At 55.0% G+C, this 18760-nt stretch overlaps 1 protein-coding gene across 1 annotated transcript; it reads left to right on the plus strand.

Moving 5' to 3' along the window:
- The first annotated feature begins 5998 nt into the window (after positions 1 to 5998).
- LGALS3BP (galectin 3 binding protein) lies at positions 5999 to 16817 on the plus strand. The gene is made up of 6 exons (XM_079905565.1): positions 5999 to 6137; positions 8014 to 8088; positions 9160 to 9351; positions 9823 to 9954; positions 12230 to 12482; positions 15198 to 16817. Exons 2-6 carry the CDS (start codon positions 8037 to 8039, stop codon positions 16228 to 16230), a joined length of 1662 nt encoding a protein of 553 aa, XP_079761691.1. The 5' UTR covers positions 5999 to 6137; positions 8014 to 8036; the 3' UTR covers positions 16231 to 16817.
- The last annotated feature ends 1943 nt before the right edge of the window (positions 16818 to 18760 follow it).

Here is an 18760-nt window from a genome sequence, read left to right on the forward strand (position 1 = left end):
TTAGCCCTGTCTTCTTGTGCACTTTAAATTGGTAAATTTCCAGGTAAATTATACCTTAATAAACTTGTTAAAAGATGTGGGTAAAGTGGAAATAAAATACCTTCACACAAAGAAAATTCCAAGGGCAACTGGCTTTACTGGTAAATTGCGCCAAACATTTAAGGAAGAAATCATAACGAGCCAACACAAAATCTTCCATGATTTTGGGAACTGGGAACACTTCCCAACTCATTCTGTGAGGGCACCATTACCCTGATACCAAAACAAGACAAATATGAGAAAAGAAAAATACAGACCAGTGTCGCTCATGAACATAGAGTCAAACATCCTGGGCAAAAATTTAGCCAGTTGAATATAAAAATGAAAATATGTCATGACAAAGTGTGATTTATTCCCGGAAGGCAAGGTTGGTTTAATATTCTAAAATCCACATAATTCACCATATTAACAGACGAAAAAGGAAAAAACGTGTGATAATCTCAAAAGATACAGAAAAAACATTTGACAAAATCCGGTACCCGTTCACGATTTTAAAACAAATAAGCGGGGCTTCCCTGGTGGCTCAGTGGTTGAGAGTCCACCTGCCGATGCAGGGGACACAGGTTCGTGCCCCAGTCCGGGTAGATCCCACATGCCATGGAGCGGCTGGGCCCGTGAGCCATGGCCGCTGAGCCTGCGCATCCGGAGCCTGTGCTCCGCAACGGGAGAGGCCACAACAGTGAGAGGCCCGCGTACCGCAAAAACAACAAAAACAAACAAACAAATAAGCAAAGAAACCCTTAGCAAACTAGAAATAAAAGGAACTTCTTTAAGCTGGTAAATGTCATCTGTGAAAAACCTGCAGCTAACATCATACTTCATGGTGAGAGACTTTCCTTCGAAGGCTGGGAACAAGGCAAGAAAGTCAGCTTTCACCACTTCCCCCCCCCTCCACTTTTTATTTTAAAGTCATTTTAAACCACAAAGAAGTTGCCAAACTAGAATAGTGTTGCTGTGTTCCCTTCACAGCAACAGTGTACAGTACACTGTTGTGTACAGTGTTGCTGTAATTTTGTCCAGTGACAGCCTCTCACATAGCCACAGCTCAGTGATCAAACCAGGGAACCGCCACTGTGCTCATTACTTTCATTCACCTGCTGTCCTATGCAAGGTCCCAGACAGTGCAATTAGGCAAGAAAAAGAAAAGTCTTTAGATTGGAAAAGAAAGAGTAAAACCTTCTTTATTCACCAAGGACAAGATCAACTAGATAGGAAAACCCTAAGGACTCTTCAAAAAACAACTAACAGCTGAGTATAGCAGAGCTGAAGGATACACAGTTCAAATACAGAAATTAATTTTGTTTCTGTGCAGCTGCAGTGAACAGTTGGAAATGGAAAATTTTTTAAACAGCGTCATTTATAATAACACCGGAAAACATGAAATAGATATAAATCTAACAAAATATGTACAAGATCTATATGCTGAAACTATAAAACACTGATGAAAGATATCAAAGAAGACCCAAATAAATCAAAGAATATGCTGTCTTCATGGGTGGAAAGACTCAAATTTTGAGGAAGGGAAACAAAGTTGAAGGACTGATACTGACTTCGAGCCTTAATGTAAGGCTGTAAGTCGTCAAAATGCATTAGTGCCATAAGAAGAATAGGTATATAAAGTCAGGAGAGCAGAAGAGAGCCCAGAAATAAACCCATATGTGTGTGGTCAATTGATTTTTGACAAAGGTGCCAGGGTAATTCAGTGGGAAAAAGATTGTCTTTCCGTAAGTAGTGGTGGGACAACTCTATTCGATATGGAAATAAATGACTGAAACCCTCATCTCCCGCCATACACAAAATTAACTCACGTTAGATAATAGACCTAAATATAAGAGGTGCCAGGGTAATTCAGTGGGAAAAAGATTGTCTTTCCATAAGCAGTGGTGGGACAACTCTATTCGATATGGAAATAAATGACTGAAACCCTCATCTCCCGCCATACACAAAATTAACTCACGTTAGATAATAGACCTAAATATAAGAGCTAAAACTACAAAATTCTATAAATTTCTATGCAGTAGAAAATCTTTGTGAGTTTAGGTTAAGCAAAGATTTCTTAGATGTGACACCAAAAGTATGGAAAATTGTGCTTTTTCCAAGCTCAAAATCTTTGCTTTTCAGAAGACACTCTTAAGGAAATGAAAAGGCAAGTTTTTCATCCAAACAATTTGCAAGTCGTGCATCTGCTAAAGGACTCATAGCCAGAATATATAAAGAATGTATACGACTCGGTGATAAGACAACCCAATTTAAAATGTGTTTAAGATTTAAATACTTCACCTCACCAAAGAGGAGGCATAAATGACAAATAAGCACGTGAAAAGATGCTCCACATCGTGAGACATTAAAACCACAGTAAGATTCCACTACACACCCACCAGAATGGATACAACTGAAAAGACTGGCAATACCAAGTAGTGGTAAGGATTTAAAGCTACCGGAACCATCATAGAAATTGCTAGTAGGGTCGCAAAATGGTTCAGCCACTTTGGAAAACAGTTGGACAGTTTCTTAAAAAGTTAAACATACACCTACCATACGACCCAGTAATCTTATCCCTACACAAAAGAAATTAAAACTTATGTTCACACAAAGACTTGTCTCCAAATGTTCCTAACAGCTTTATTTGTAATACAGTAGTCCCGCCTTTATCCACAGGGGATACTCTCCAGCACCCCAGTGGATGCCTGAAACTGTGGATAGTATCAAACCCCATATATACTGTCTTTTCCCATACATACCTACCTATGATGAAGTTTAATTTATAATTTAGGCACAGTAAGAGAATAGCCGAGCTGCCAGCGTACCACTCTTGTGCTTTGGGACCATTATTAAGTAAAAGAAGATTTGCTTGCACACAAGCACTGTGATATCTGGACGGTCGATCTGATAACAACAACGGCTACGAACTGACTAACAGGTGGGATACGCTGGATGAAGGGATGATGCATGTCCCACGTGGGACGGCGCAAGATTTCATCACGCTACTCAGAACAGTGCACAATTTAAAACTCACGAATTGTTAATTTCTGGAATTTTTCATGTAATATTTTTGGACTGCAGTTTACCACGGATAACTGAAACTGCAGAAAGCAAAGCCTCGGATAAGGGGGTGGTGGGGGATGCGGGTGAGTGTGGTCCAAAACTGGGAGTGACCCAAATGTCCATCAATGCATAAGTGCAGAAAGAGATTGAGGTCTGTCCACACAGTGGGCTACTACTCGCGAGAAAAGAACCAATTACTGATATTCTCAGTGACATCTCAAAAGCATGTGCTAAGTTAAAGGTTATATCTTGTGTATTTCCATTTATATGAAATTCTAGAACACGCAGAGCTGCGGTGGCAGTAAGCAGATCCCCGGTTGCCAGGGTTGGGGGCTGGCAGAGGGGATTGTCAGCAAAGGCATAAGAGAACATTTGGGGATGATGAGAATGTTTTCTATATTATGATTGTCATGGTTACCATCTGTATACATTTGGCAAAACTCATTAAATCGATGCACTTTATTGTGTGTAAATTATTAGATCTCAAGCCAATTTTTTTTTTCTATAAATTTATTTCTGGCTGCGTTGGGTCTTCGTTGTTGTGTGCGAGCTTCTCTAGTTGCGGCCAGCGGGGGCTACTCCTCGCTGCGCTGCACGGGCCTCTCATTGCGGCGGCCCCTCTCGCCGCGGAGCACAGGCTCCAGGCGCGCGGGCTTCAGCAGCCTCAGCACGCAGTCTCAGTAGTTGTGGCTCACAGGCTCCAGAGTCCAGGCCCAGTAGCTGTGGCGCACGGGCCCAGCCGCTCCGCGGCATGGGGGATCCTCCCGGACCAGGGACCGAACGAACCCGTGTTGCCTGCGTTGGCAGAGGGACTCCCAACCACTGCACCAACAGGGAAGTCCCTCAAGCCAATTTTTTAAAAAAGAAAGAAAAGTGTGGGTTGGAATCCCAGCTCTCCCGCTCCCAGCTGTGTAACTGGTTGGGTTTCCCCTCTCTGCACTTCCGTTTTCTCATCTATTAAAGAGTTAATAAGAGCAGCTACTTCCTGTAGAGGTTGGGAGTATTGAATGGGTCCTGTCAAAAGTTGATAGCAGTTAACCTCGGCTACCTCGAGGTTAGTATTACAGGCAGCGTTCCGTGTTTGGTGGGGGGGGTGGGGGTGGGAGAGGAGGCACAAAGAATGTCGACGGGCGTCGTAAGGGCTCTGGCCTCTGACAGCTCCCAGCACACTCGCCACCACGTCTCGTCTGTGGCTTCCTGCTTACAGCAGCGGGCTCTACACTGTCACCACTGGCCCGATTGTCCACAGCGTCGGGGCTTTCAGTTGGTCTGCTTACCAGAGCTGAGCCACTCCTCTCTGGAGCAGATGGTCTCAGTTCCTGTTCTCAGTTCCCGTTCTCCTGTTCCTGGAGAGACCCTGAGAGCCGGAGGGGAACAGACACCCGTGCTTTGATTCCATGTCTGGGCCTCAGTTTGACATTTTACCACCTGCACACAAAGGACTTTCCAGCAGGAAAGGACTCAGGGAATAAAGATTCGGCAACTTGGGTTTTTCGACGTTGCCACCAGTACCTCCCAAAGGACTTCCTATGCACTCCTGACCTAGACTGGCCACTTATTGCTGCAAGTACCGATGGACGCTAGAAGTGACAGTGCTGGGGTTTCTATGTCAGCCAGCACTGAGGCTCCTTCAGCTGGATGGCGTGTTAAAACTCCCCTGTCTCTTCTGCCACTTTTGTTTCTGCTGCTCTCCCCACTGATGTTTATGGTTCCTTTGGAGGGGATTAGATGAGCCGGTAGCCCCCTCAGACCTCACATCTTGGGCAAATAGTCATTGAATGGTTGACCTGGGGGCTCACTCTTTTGGACGCAGGTCTGCCAGGGAAACTCTGTCTCCCCCACTGGTTCTCAACCCCGGCTGCACATGGGAACCACCTGCAAGGCTTTAATGCCAATGCCTGTCCCCACCCCAGAGATTGTGATTTAATGGGTCTGGGCCTTGGGAGTTTGTGAAACTCCTGGGTGATTCTCATGTGCCGACCAGGTTGACAGCCACTGGATTAGAGAGACCTGGGGACATTCCAAGGGGACAGCTCTTGTCCAGAACCTGGAATGCAAGTGACAGAAATAGAAGAGATCGATTGCCTCATATAACCTTGAAGCCAGGGCTTGGCCTTGACGTCAGGCCAGCTGGATGCAGGTGCTCAAGCCATAGCATCAGGACCGAGGTTCCTCCGTCTCTCAGCTCTTCCCTCACCTGCACCCTCAGCTGGGCTTTCCTCAAGGCACAGTCTGGGGCACCACAGACATCAGCATCTCCAGGCCGCCTGCTCCCTGCAGGGTCCCGTTCCGGGAGTCTGAAGCTGACTCCCTGGGCCGGCTGGGATCACGGCGCCTCCCTGACACCATCTGTCTCCCACCCACCGGGCTCAGGTCAGCCCCAGAGGAGCCACACAACCTGAGGGTGAGACGGGGGTGCTTCCCCAGGGGAAAATCGAGGTGCTGGCTCCCTGTCAGAGGAAAGGCAAGGGAGTGGGCGTGAGGCGGGCAGAACAATTTATGTCCACTCCAGAGGTTCTGCCCCCGCCCCAGCAGGGTGCAACATTCAGGTCAGGCTTGAGACCCAGGAAATGGTTCAGGGTGTGGGTGAAAGAGCCCACAGTCCTCGGATGCACATCCTGCCTGTCCACGCCCACCCTCTGCTCTTCTGACCGCTGTCCGCTGCTGCCCCTCCTTTCCCCTCCCCCAGCGCAGGGGCCTGGCACTGGTCCAGCTCGGAAGAGTATTGAAATTCAAATGTGGCTGTCGGCCGCCTTGCTCTGGTTACAGAATCAGCCAGACTGCCGCCTTGGGCCACTGCCATCCCCACCGCCCCAGTCAGCACCGAGGGGGATTGGGGTGGTGCAGGAAGCCTTGGCGGCAGCCAACCCCAGAAGAAAACAGTGTCAGGTGGTTTCTAGAAATCGAAACTAGACTGAGCTTTCTGAAGCATTTCCTGAGACCAGCCCGACCACGCTCTGTACTGGAAGGGTTTGCTGGGTTGAAGAGTGGTCTGCAGAAGGATCCTGCAGGCGGGAGGCTGTAGGACAGCCATCAGTAGTTGTCTCGGGCAGGTAAGCTTGTGCCTGTTGCTCTCAGGTGGGTGTCCCTCTCTCTACACCATGTAATCTCATGGGGGCCAAGTCTCCCTGCTTGTACCCAGATGGGGATCTGGTGCTTCTCCTGAGTCCAGGGACCATCACTGCAGCTCCCATGTCCAAAGGGTCTCTGTGAACGGTTGGGCAGGTTGTTCACTGGCGCACAAGGACACCAGCCCAAGGGGCAAGCAGGCTCGGGATTCAGCCAAGGTGCTCTCTCTGATCAGTGCTTTTCAGCCCAGGCTAAACCTGCCCAGAGGAAGAGCACCTTTCTCCAGTCTGCATAAACTCTGTCCCACTTCCCAAATGAGTCAGGCAAAAACGGGTGGTCGCGGCCACCTGAAGTGCTGTGACATTCGCATACCACGTGCCAAGCGCTTAAATGGCCACTTGTCTGGGGCCTTGAGTTCCTGTTTCAGGATGAGCAAAGCTGGTGGCTGCCACTGTCTGGGGAGTGCGGAGGGTGGCCAGCCATCCCCGTGTGCCTGGGACCTAGGGCATGTCCCAGGACACAGGAGTTCCCGTGCTAAAGCCGGGACAGGCCCCAGTGCACTGGGCGGTTGGTCATCCTAGCCCCTTGGCCATCTGCTGAGGTCAGTGTAATGAAGAGAGGGCACCCCCACACACAAACACACCACCCACGACTCCCCAGCTGTGTGAGCCGAGCCGGCTACCCCTTCACTTGTAAGGTGGGATCAACACAGCATTTCTCAGGCTCGTGGTCAGGATCCCACGAGCCAGTGGTGTGAGCGGTCCTGGCCCAGGGATGCCATTCAATGATGGTTAACAGGCCTTCGTGCCTGGGAGCCCCCGGGGGTCTGGTTAGCGCAGTCCCGGGGTGCCGCCCCGAGGTCACCAGGCCCTGACTTGAGGGGCAGCCACAAGAGAGGCCACATCTCTGCTCGCTGGGCCCCGGGGGTGAGTGTTGGTGTTGCAGTGACCACCCCTTGTGTGGACAGGAGGGGAGGGAGGCAAGTGAGGGGCAGGATGGGGGTGAAGGGGAAAAGTGAGCAGTGACAATTAAACGGAGCCAAGAAGTCCAGGCAAAAGTGGGGAGACCTGGGTCCCCCCTGCCTGCCTGCCCAGGGCTGGCTGTGTGACCTTGGTGGTCCCCCGCCTCTTCGAGCCTCTGCTCCTTGGGGACACTGACCTCAGAGGTCCTCGCATCCTGTGCCCCTCCCCGCAGCCTCTCCCCACCCACACCCGGCTGCACAGTCAGAGGCCTGGGCCTCAGCCCTGACCCCTGTCCCCCCGGCCCGACGCGCCCAGCCCAAGCTCTCTCACTGCTGGCTGTCCCTCTGTCACTCCTGCCCGAATTTCTGGGGCCTCCTCCTGCTGCGTCCCCCTGCCCTGCTCTTGCCGCCCCCTCCCTCCCTGGGCTCACTTGGTCCAGAACCCACCCACAGAATGTTCTCCGTCTGCTGCAGACCTCAGGGCACCCCCTCAGGGCTCCATTGACTGAAGACAAAGCCCCATCCTGAGCAGGGCTCCCCAGGCCCTCCCAATCTGGGCCCTGCACACCCTGCCTTCTCCCTCCCCACCCTCCCCACCCATCCCCCCCACAGCCACGCCAGGCCTAGCTTTCTGAGATGGGCTCCTGTTCCCACTGTCCTCGCTGCCCAGAGACCCCCCTTCCTCTGGGCAGGTCTTCCTCGTCCTCGGAGGACCACCTTCAGATGAAGTAAGGGGCCCCCACCGGGCGCTCCCCAGGCTCCCGGCTCTGAGGGTGCAGGCCCTGCACCCGCCGGCCGCCCTCCATGAGCAGGGTCCAAAGGCTGGGTGGACACGCCGGCCCTGGTGCCGCGGGCTGTCCAGTTCCGCCGTCTCACTCGGCTGCCTCCTTTCGCTGCAGGACAAGGGCTCCCAGGCAAGGCCATGGCCCCCCTGCGGCTCCTGTGGATGTGGCTGCTGGTCGCGGGGATTCACGGTGAGCGAGGCCCCGGAGATCTGGAAAGCAGCGTCTGTGAAGCTGCCGCTCCCTTGCTCTGCGGGGTCAGCCCCCTCTTTGCAGAAAATCAGGGCAATGTTCTGCCCGGTGCCTGGGTGACGGGAGTCAGCCTGGGTCTTCTCTCCTGCTTGAAGCCCCGGGTGTCCCAAGTCATGGCTTGTATGTTTTGGTGGGGGGATGCCAAGGGAGTCACCATTTCATCTGGTGGGAACCAGAGGGGCCTGGCAGGAGGGGCCCACAGATTGGCCCAACCCTGGGGGACACGAGGCCAGTGCCCTTTGGACACAGTCAGATTCCAGAGTCCTGGACGGCTGTCCTCACCCTTCACACTTCGAGGCCCTTCCTCATCCTGGTGACCCCACAGAGGCCTGTTGCTCCCCCATCTGAGAAGTGCCCTTTGACACGGCACCCAGCTCCTGCCTGACCCTGTCGGCTCCGTCAGAGGCTGAGGTGGGGCTGGGCAGGGGAGGTCAGCGGGCCGAGTCCCAGAAGAACAGGTGTAGGGCCGGGACCCCGCTTCCTCTCCTTGCCTGGCACACTCTGCCTGAGTTCCGGGGCGCCCTGGGCCTGCTTGCCCCCCACGTTCCCGCACGCCCCTTCCAGCAGTCCTCACTGTGGTGCCCGGGCTGCACCCCAAGCCCCAGACACCCTCAGTGGGGTCAGTGTGGGCCTCCGCCCCGTCTCCCATTCTTTCCTTGGGGTCCTGCCACCCTACTCTCAGGTGGCATGGGGCACCCCTCTGCCCCTCCTCTATCAACAAAGGGTTCAGACCTCAGAGACAAGAAAGGTGGAGTCTACCCTCCCTGTGTGTATGGGGGGCGGTCTATGTGTACTTTCCACTCCTCCCCGGGGGGTGATCCCCTCGAGGATGGATGGAGTCTTCAAAGCTAAGGATCCAGGGGTCACCCCCTACTGGGGAGAACTTTACTGCCCCCGTGAAAGCACATGACCCCCGAGGAGGGTGGGGCGGCCGTGCTGCTGCCCTGGGAGGGAGGCCCAGCACGCGGCTTTCATCCTTGCTGACCTCTGCTCTCCCTCGGGAGCTTGCAGGCGTGAAAGACGGTGACATGCGGCTGGCCGACGGGGACACCGCCAACGAGGGCCGCGTGGAGATCTACTACAGCGGCCGGTGGGGGACGGTGTGTGACAACCTGTGGGACCTGACAGATGCCAGCGTTGTCTGCCGAGCCCTGGGCTTCGAGAATGCCACCGAGGCTCTGGGCGGAGCCACCTTCGGGCCAGGTAACCTGCGAGTCCCCAGGGCCTCCAAAGCTGGACGCGCTGCTAAGTAACCAGGCCCAGGAAGGGATCGTACCTAAGGCGGGCAAATGGCGTTCCCGCCAGCTCGGTGCCGGCAGAGGTTTCAAAGAGGCCGAAGCCCCGCGCTGGCTGAGCGCTGGCGGCCTGGCTCGCACGCAGGCTTGGCCGGCGGCCGTGTCCTCCAGCGCAGTGGCTCCACTCCGGGCAATTTACCTTCTTGAAACAGTTTCCCCCCAAAAGAAAAGTCTGTGTGCAGTGCCTGTGATTCAAAAAAAGGGAAATCATCCAAATATTCAGAGACAGGGGTAGACGCATAAATTGCAGTATAATAATTTGATATCTACGAGGCAGACAGACCTTGTGAGAACAAGGCTAGTTCATGGTATGACGTTACAAGAGCCCCGAGAGCCCCAGCTCCCCCTCCAGGCTCTGTCATCCTTGCTGTGCCACCAGGAAGGGGCCCCATCATGCTGGACGAGGTGCAGTGCACAGGGACAGAGCCCTCGCTGGCCAACTGCTCATCCCTGGGCTGGATGAAGAGCAACTGTAGACATGACGAGGACGCCGGCGTGATCTGCACCAACGGTGAGCGGGGGCGGGGGGGTGTGCCCCATCCTGAGCCCCAGGGCCCTCCCTGTACCCCCGCCCAAGAGCTGCCACGGAGACCCAAGCCGGGCATCCCAGGGACGGTGGTCACGTCGGCTCCCCACCCCTCCACGCGGATCACACACCTCCCCGTGCAAAGGTTCGCAGGTGGTGCCTACTTTCCAGGAGGGGCAGGAAAGGCCCAGTTCCCACCACCTCACAGCAACAGATCTCCACTTCCTTACCGCACCTCCCCCCCACACACCGACCGGAGCCACTCAGAAATGCTCCATTTAACCCGATTCTCGGGCAATGAGCCACATTCCGAATACAGGCACACCTCGGAGATATCTCAGGTTCGGTTCCAAACCACTGAAAGCGCGTATCACGGTAAAGCGAGTCACAGGAATTTTTGAGTTTCCCAGTGCCTGTAAAAGTTATGTTTACACTATACTGTAGTCTACTGAGTGTGCAATAGTATTATGTCTAAAGAAACAATGTACATACTAAAATATTGAATCACTATGTTGTACACCTGAAATTAATATATTGTAAACCAACTGTACTTCAATTAAATAAATAAGCAAGCACACTTAGTTGGAAGCAGAGCTAGAACTGGAACAAAGATTTTCTGACCCTAGTCCAGAGTCCTAGGTCACTCCTGCAAGAGAGAAAGCAGCTGTCACCGGATGCAGGCTCCTGGCCCAGCAGCGCCCCCTCCCTGTGATGGGGGGAGGTGCGGGGAGACTGACACCCGTGCTCAGCTGTACACGGGCAAGGCCTTGTTGCATTAAGAAAGGATTGAAGCTGAAGAGTTTCAGATAAAATAAATACGCATATTTTCTCTCTTTTTTTGTAGAGAACAAATTTAAAGACTAGCCAGTTCTAAATATAATAGATCGATGGCATAAAATCAGTGAACCAGAAAAGCTATCGATGAAAAAACACTCTACACACCTTAATTTTTAAAAGAATAATGTACATACCTTAATTAAACAATACTTTATTGCTAAAAAATGCTAACCACCATCTGAGCCTTCAGCAAGTCATAATCTTTTTCCAATAGTAACATCAAAGGTGACTGAGAATTACCAAAATGTGACACAGAGACGCAAAGTGAGCAAATGCCGTTGGGGAAAAAAAAAATGGTGTAGCTCAAGGCACAGTTGCGACAACTTTCAGTTTCAGAGAAACGCGGCATCTGTGAAGCCCATTAAAACGAGGTGCCTCTGCACCCTGTGTCTACACGCTGCAGGCTTATCTCTCGAAACGCCAGCCTTTTGTTTCTGCTGGTTCGCATTCCAAAACATATTATAGCACACCCCCCGAACCCGGGCTTAGCGTGCTGAACGTGCTTTAGACATTTCTTGGGGGCAGAAAGGCCTGATTGCAAACAGCCCCAGCCCTGCCCTCTCCCCAACGCCATCAGACATTCTAAATGGACCGAGGCTGCCCCGCAGTTTTGAGTCCTCGGGTCCCAGTTTTATCTCGTCTCTCATGACCACTTGTCCTTCTCCCTGGGCTCGCACAGGGAGCACGGGAGCACGTGCAGGAGACACCTGGGCTGTGGGGCCGGGGTGCAAAGCAGGAAGCAGCCCTGGCCTGGTGGGGAGCCCCGGGGTGAGAGTAAAGGAGAGTCTGGGGTACAGGGAGGAATGGGGGGGCTGAACCCACCTGGTTTAATTGTCAGAATTGATTCAAACCTGTTTGTGGCAAAGAAAAAACAGATGGAATTTAGTTCCCTGCTAAGCTTTGGGAGGGGCCAGGAGAGGCGGTGCATCACCCCCAAACCACCCTGGGGGCTTCAAGTAGTTTCTCTAGGCCTCGGTCCCCTGAAGGAGGCTGCTAAGAACCTCAAAACTCTAAACAGGGTTGCCATTAAACCCTCCCTCTTCAGACCAAACCAGGCAGGAGGTTTGGGTTTTAGAAGGTCATATCTGGGTGAGTGATTGATTGGGATGGGGCCCCAGGCTCTGGGAGTCAGCGCCTCCGAAACACCCACCTGGATGTGCTGTCAGAATTTGGAGGAGGCAGATGAGCTAAGTAGGGGTGTTTGACGGAGCGGGGGCTCTGGGCCACGGAGGGCAACAGCACCCTGTCTCCCAGGGCTGTTCTTTCCTTGCCTCCCCAGGAGCCTTTCTGAGTAGATAAGGCAGGAGCGGGGCCACGATTTAAGGGAAGAAACTGACTCCAGGGAGCAAAAGTGTTTTCAGGTCACAAAGGAAGCGAGTGCCAGGGCCCCTCCTAACACGGCACGTTCCCTTCTACCTCTTAGAAACCAGAGGCATCTACACCTTCGACCTGTCCAGCGAGCTCCCCACAGCTCTAGAGCAGATCTTTGAGAGCCAAAAGGGCTGTGACCTGTTCATCAGGGTGAAGACGAAGGAGGAGGGCGAGCTGGGCATCTGTGCCCACAAGCTGATCCTGTCCACCAACCCCGAGGCACACGGCCTGTGGAAGGAGCCGAGCAGCAGGGTCACCATGGAGGTGGATACCGAGTGTGTGCCTGTCGTCAGAGACTTTATCAAGTGAGTGTCCTTGGGGCCAGGGGCTGGGGACCGGGCAGCATCCCCTCCAAGGCAAACCGCAGGGACGAGGGATGCGGCACCGACGGCAGCCATGCTTGGCTGAACACACTTGTTCACACGTGTGCACACTCACACATTCACACATTTGCCTTCACAGCCACGCATCCTCACGTTCACACGCACATTCTTATGCATTCTTTCTGCAGGGGCTGTGAGAGATGGGGCAGCACACACGCACACGCACCCCCCCCACACACACGCACACACACGCACCCCCCCACACACACACGCACACGCACACCCCCATACACACGCAGACACGCACACCCACACACACACACACGCAGACACACACACACACGCAGACACACACGCACACGCACACCCCCATACACACACACACACGCAGACACGCACACCCACACACACACACACGCACACGCACACACACACACACACCCCTGTCTCTCAGGTGTCGTAAAAGCATCCAAAAAGCAACCATCAAAGGATCCTCCCTCTTCTCACCTGACTGATCTGCTCACTCAAAAAGTTTTTTTAAAAACCGAATCCAAATCTGTTGCTGGAGAAAAGTGGGGGGAAGCCCCCAGGCGGGGCCGCCCAGGCCTCGGGTCTAACCAGCGGGCCGGCCACGCTCAGGGGCCCGCCTCCCAGCTGAGAGTGGGCCCCGAGGGGCCGCCCCTCCCCCAGACCGCCCTGCTGGGGGCCACTCTGTCCCCACCCGAGGGGCCTCCCGGGGGGCTGGTGTTCTGTGAGCATCGACTTGAAAAAAAAACCACGTCTATGAAAGCTGTTCTCTCTCGTGACCCAAAGCTGTAGGTAGCTGAAAGTGACATTTAAGAGAAACAACAAATGGCAGTGAAAACAGATTAAAGTGGCTTCTTTTCAGCCAAGGACAATATAAGAACCTGGCAGCCATCCTGTGCCCCTCCTAGCGGGACTGGTATCTGTAATGCGTTTGCGCCTGTCCCCAGCTTCCCGGCCCCAGCTGGAGTCACCGCCCTCGGTCAGAGTTCAGTGATTTTCCGGACTGTCTGGCCATGTGCTCCGGCTCTCTCTCCCTGTCTCTCCCTGTCCCTTTCTGTCTCCCTGTGTCTCTCTCTGTCTCTGTCTCTCCCTCCCTCTCTCTCTCTCCCTTTCTCTCTGCCCCTGTCTCTCTCCCTCCCCTGAGGCAGAGAGGTTGCAGTGAGCCCCGTCCAGGCCCCAGAAGGCCTCAGAGGACCCCTGCTCACTGCGGCTACCCCGCACGCTGCCCTTCCCTCTTCCCAGTGTTCCCCACGCGGCAACTGCTGTTCAGAGCCTTCTGTCAGTAATCCGGCTTCTCACCAGTTTCTGGGGTCTCTGGGGGTCACTAACATCCCAGGGCCTTTGGTCTTTTTTCTACCTTTCAGGATGTTTTCTTCCCTGATGGTGGCGCAGGGCCGAAGGGCTGATTGCGACCCCCTGTCCCCAGCCACTCGGGTGCCCGCCTGAAGCTGAGGGTGGCCAGTGTGCCCAGACCGGGGAGAGCCAGCCGGGCTGGGGCGTCACCGGGTGGGAGCTGCACAGCTCCCAGCGGCTGGGAACCATCCCTCTCTGGCCCCAAAGCGGGATTAAGAGGTGGTGATGGAGACACTCTGTGGTTTCCTTGCTCCCTTTGTCAATGGCCATCTGCGGGGCCCTCGGTGGCACTCCTTGCCTATGAGAGAGGCAGTGCCTCGTCCGCTGTCCGGGTGCTGCCCAGGGCAGAGGTTCCTGGGCTCAGGCCACCACCAGGCGGATACACAGCTATGGGCGACGGGCCAGAGGGTGCAGATGCCCTTTTTTGCCCCAGAGTTCACGGTCATCAGCAGGATCACGTGATGTGTTGAGCGCATGAGGGCAGAGAGGGTGGGAGGAGGGCGGGCCCACCTCTGCCACCGGCACTGGACACTGTGGCGCCCCAGCTCTGCTCTGGGCGCCCCCAGCTCCATGTTCAGGTGACAGGGTGGCCACCAGGTCCGCTGCTCCCTGGAAGGCTCAGCGTTCGAGAGAAGCCATGGGGAGAGTTTGGCTCTTCCCAAAGCAGGACCCCACTCACCATGTCCCAGGAGACAGCAGCCACAGCCTATCATTTCCCCTCCCAGCAGGCTCCCTCCGCACACATCTTCACGCAGCAAAGGGCTTCCTGGTGGCTCACTGAGTTACATGGCAGATGGCACAGACTGGGTGCCGCCCGCGGGGCTCACGGCTGGTGGGGAAGGCAGATAGGAGGTGGCCAGCGGCGATGCCTATGTCACGGGAACACCTGACAGGTGCTGGGGTCAGAGGGGCGCCTACGGGCACCCAGTGGGGGCCCGAAGGGGTCTGGCCAGGTGCGTGACGGTGGGAAGGGAAGGGCAGGGCAACGCTGATGCCCGGGATGGCCGGCAGGCCCTGGCGCCCATGGTCCGGCCCGTGAGGACGATGGTGATGGTGGAGGAGGTGGTGGGACCACCTCCCTCACGGATGAGGATGAAGCAACATCCTCAAAGAGCCTGGGATCCGCCCACACCTGGCTCTAGGCAAACGGGAGCTTGGAATGTGCGTTGACCCAGGAGATAAATCAGGGGCTTCTGAATGCCCCTTGAAATAGCTAGCACCGCGGTGTCAGCGGTCAATAGCTCACGTGCACCAGGGCACACCTGCTGTCCTGCGGGGAAGGAGTGTCACCAGGCATCAGCCCTTGTCTCCCCGCAGGTACCTCTACTCCCGGAGGATCGACGTCTCTCTGTCGTCGGTGAAGTGCTTGCACAAGCTCGCCTCTGCCTCCGGGGCCAAGCAGCTGCAGAGCTACTGCGGACACCTCTTTGCCATCCTCCTCCCCCAGGACCCCTCTTTCCGGACGGCCCTGGACCTCTATGCCTATGCCCTGGCCACCCGGGACCCCGTGCTGGAGGAGATCTGCGTGCAGTTCCTGGCCTGGAACTTCGGGGCCCTGACGCAGGCCGAGGCCTGGCCGAGCGTCCCCACGGCCGTGCTCCGAGACCTGCTCTCCAGGAATGAGCTGGTCACTCCCAGCGAGCTGGCCGTGCTGCTGGCCTTGGATGAATGGAGCCAGGAGAGGCGCATCTCCCGCAGGGAGGTGGAGGGCTTGGTGGAGAGGGTGCGGTTCCCCATGATACCGCCCAGCGACCTCTTCACCCTGCAGTTTAACCTGTCCCTGTACTGGAGTCACGAGGCGCTGTTCCAGAAGAAGATGCTGCAGGCCCTGGAGTTCCACACCGTGCCCTTCGAGCTGCTGGCTCAGTACAGGGGCCTGAACCTCACCGAGGACACCTACCAGCCCCGGCTTTACACCTCGCCCACCTGGAGCGCCTCCGTGACGGGTTCCAGTTACAACCGCTACCGGTCCTTCAAGACGCCCCAGCACCCCAGCTTCCTCTTCCAGGCCAGCTCAGTCTCCTGGTCTTTAGTCTACCTCCCCACCGTCCAGAGCTGCTGGAACTACGGGTTCTCATGCTCCTCTGACGACCCCCCCCTCCTGGCCCTCTCCAAGTCTAGCTACTCCAATCCCACCATCGGTTATGAAAACAAGGCCCTGATGCTCTGTGGGAGAAACTTCGTGGCGGATGTCACCAACTTCGAGGGCTGGAAGGCCCTGATCCCCAGCGCCCTAGGCACCAACAGCTCCAGGAGTGCTTCCTTCTTCCCCTGCCCGGCAGGGTCCTTCAGCAGCTTCCAAGTCGTCATCCGTCCCTTCTACCTGACCAACTCCACGGGTGTGGACTAGACCCGAGGCTGGGGGAGCCAGGGTGGCAGGAGCGCCCGGAGGCGGGACACCTCCCATCCTTCACCTCCTCTCTGCAACCATCTCCAACCACCAGCCACCAGATGGCCCCCCCCGCTTCCGTTGATCTCTCTGAGCTTAAAGAAATTACTGGAAGGTTTCAACTACTGCAGTCCACAAACCGAGAGCTCCCACTTCCCACTGCCCGCCCAGCTGGTTTGTCGGGAAGCAACAAGGAGCTGTCGGGTCTCCTCCCCTGCCTATCACTGTGCCCTCTGCTGTGCCTTATCTGAGATCATTAAAATTGCACTGTGGGGGCTTCCCTGGTGGCGCAGTGGTTGAGAATCTGCCTGCTAATTCAGGGGACACGTGTTCGAGCCCTGGTCCGGGAGGATCCCACATGCCGCAGAGCAACTAAGCCTGTGAGCCACAGCTACAGAGCCTGCGCGCCTAGAGCCTGTGCTCCGCAACAAGAGAAGCCACAGCAATGAGAAGCCTGGGCACCGCAACAAAGAGTAGCCCCCGCTTGCCGCAACTGGAGAAAGCCTGTGCACAGCAACGAAGACCCAACGCAGCCAAAAATAAATAAATAAATTTATTTAAAAAAAAAATGCACTGTGGTTCCCAAGTTCTCTTGTTCATGCAGAAAGAGTTGTTGAGTCCACTGGGTGTTCGGACATTGGGTGTGCTGGGCCCTGGGGTCCAGTGAATGAGCAGACCCAGTCCTTTCCGTGTGAAGCTGCAGTCTTGTGGGTGAGACAGGCGATCACAAGTAAAACACTTGGGGTAAATACAAGCTGGAATAACAGGTGATGGAAACCAGAGGGTGGCAGGGGGAGGCACAGGCTGGAGCTACCTTAGTGGATCTCAGTGGAGAAATGAAGAGTGCGGGGCAGCAGATGTGGGGGAAATGGGAGGAGGGTGTGTTCCAGGTAGAAGGAACAGCACGTGCTTGGAATCTTTTCTCCATCAATCCTTGCACATGTGCACAGGGACGGGGGCAGAGATTCTCATCTCAGCGTTGTTTGTAAAAATGGGAATTTGCAAAGAACCTTAAAAGGCCACCAACAGAGTGCTTGACCACAAATAAAAGACACCCACCATGGGGTGGTCAGGCAGAAGAAGGATATACTAGAAGGATACTGGAAGACCCACAGAATCTAGGCCAAGGCGGGGGGACCGGGCCTGGGGTTCCGTGGGTTCTGGGCGCTGGAGGCTGCCCCTACCGGAGCAGGGCAGGAATTCTAACCTCTCCCCACTTCTTTGTGATGCACACTCCAGGCACCTGGCCCCAGTGGAAGCATCTGGTTGGCCAGGCTCAGGCCATGTACCCTCCACTCTCGGCCAGGGTCTGAGAGAACAAGTATCTGGACTGTTTTGGCCTCGAGAAGGGAGGCGGCACAAGGCTCACCCAATGGGAGGGAGGTTCACAGGCTGGGCAGCCAAGACACAGCCGTCCCCACCACACACTCCCCTTCCCCAGCGGCCCTGCGAAAACAAAACCAGGGACACAAAGCCTCCACCTGGTCCCACACAGCCTCACCCTTTCCCAAAGGGTGCCCCCAGGTCCCTCAGGCCCCAGGCCCACCATCTTGGCCACCTCCGTAGCGGTCCTTTGACATTTTAAAAATCTTCGACTTTAAATCACACTGTTGACCATTGCCATCACCACTCTCGGCCACATCAGCACGTAAAGGAAGACAGAAAGGAAATGTTTATTATCAACGTGCACCAGACACACACAGGGGAACGCTGTCCTCGCTGTAGCAATGAGTCAAGAGACCAGAGCCTCTCCCCTCTCCTACCCACTCCGTGGACCTCTGCCCACAGACAGCACCTCGGCAGTGAAGGTACAGGCCTGGTCAGATAACCAGAACCTTCCAGAGAGCTCAAGGCCCTGGTGGATCCTGGCTGTAAGGAAATCTACAGCCCCACATTGCGCCATTGGATCCGGCAGTTTGAGGAGACACCCGAGAAATCACCGGGTTCCTTCCATCCTCCTTGTGGGCTTTTGAGTGGCGGACCTTTCCCCCTGACGATCGGGGCCCACCAGCCCAGGGCAGGCCTCCTGCTTTCTCTCTGCATGCATTTGCCCGAGCACATGAGTGGTCCCACAGGCCAGATGCTGCTCTCAGCTTCTGGTCAATGCAGCGTGGAGGTGTCTCTTGGTGGAAACATTCCTCTCATAGGTATAAAACCTCTAAACCAGCAGAGCCCAGAGTTAGGGGGACCAGAAGCAAAACATCTGCCCCTGGGGCACTTGCTGTCCTGCTCGGCCACCACTGGCTCCCATACTGGGGTTCCAGGTCAGGGAGAACCACACACTGGCCGTGAGCCCAGTGTGTGCCACAGACTGGAGGACAGGGTTGGGTTTTTGTTTGGGGTTGTTTTGTTTTGTTTTGTTTTGTTGGCAGTAAATGATAAAAGAATTTATTAAGGAATCTGGAAGTAGGTTGATTCCAGGATTGGCTAATGGGCTGTTGACCTGTCCTCACACCCAGGTTCTTCCATCTTTTGGCACGGAAGAATTCAC

The sequence above is a fragment of the Stenella coeruleoalba genome (assembly GCF_951394435.1).
Source record: "Stenella coeruleoalba genome assembly, chromosome: 19".
NCBI classification, from domain to species: Eukaryota; Metazoa; Chordata; class Mammalia; order Artiodactyla; family Delphinidae; genus Stenella; species Stenella coeruleoalba.

Excerpts from the sequence above, each read along its gene's own strand:
- LGALS3BP (XM_079905565.1), top strand. The coding sequence starts at position 8,037 with ATGGCCCCCCTGCGGCTCCTGTGGATGTGGCTGCTGGTCGCGGGGATT. Across the intron at positions 9,352-9,822 it reads CGGAGCCACCTTCGGGCCAG|GAAGGGGCCCCATCATGCTG; the intron begins GTAACCTGCGAG and ends CTGTGCCACCAG. Across the intron at positions 9,955-12,229 it reads CGGCGTGATCTGCACCAACG|AAACCAGAGGCATCTACACC; the intron begins GTGAGCGGGGGC and ends TCTACCTCTTAG.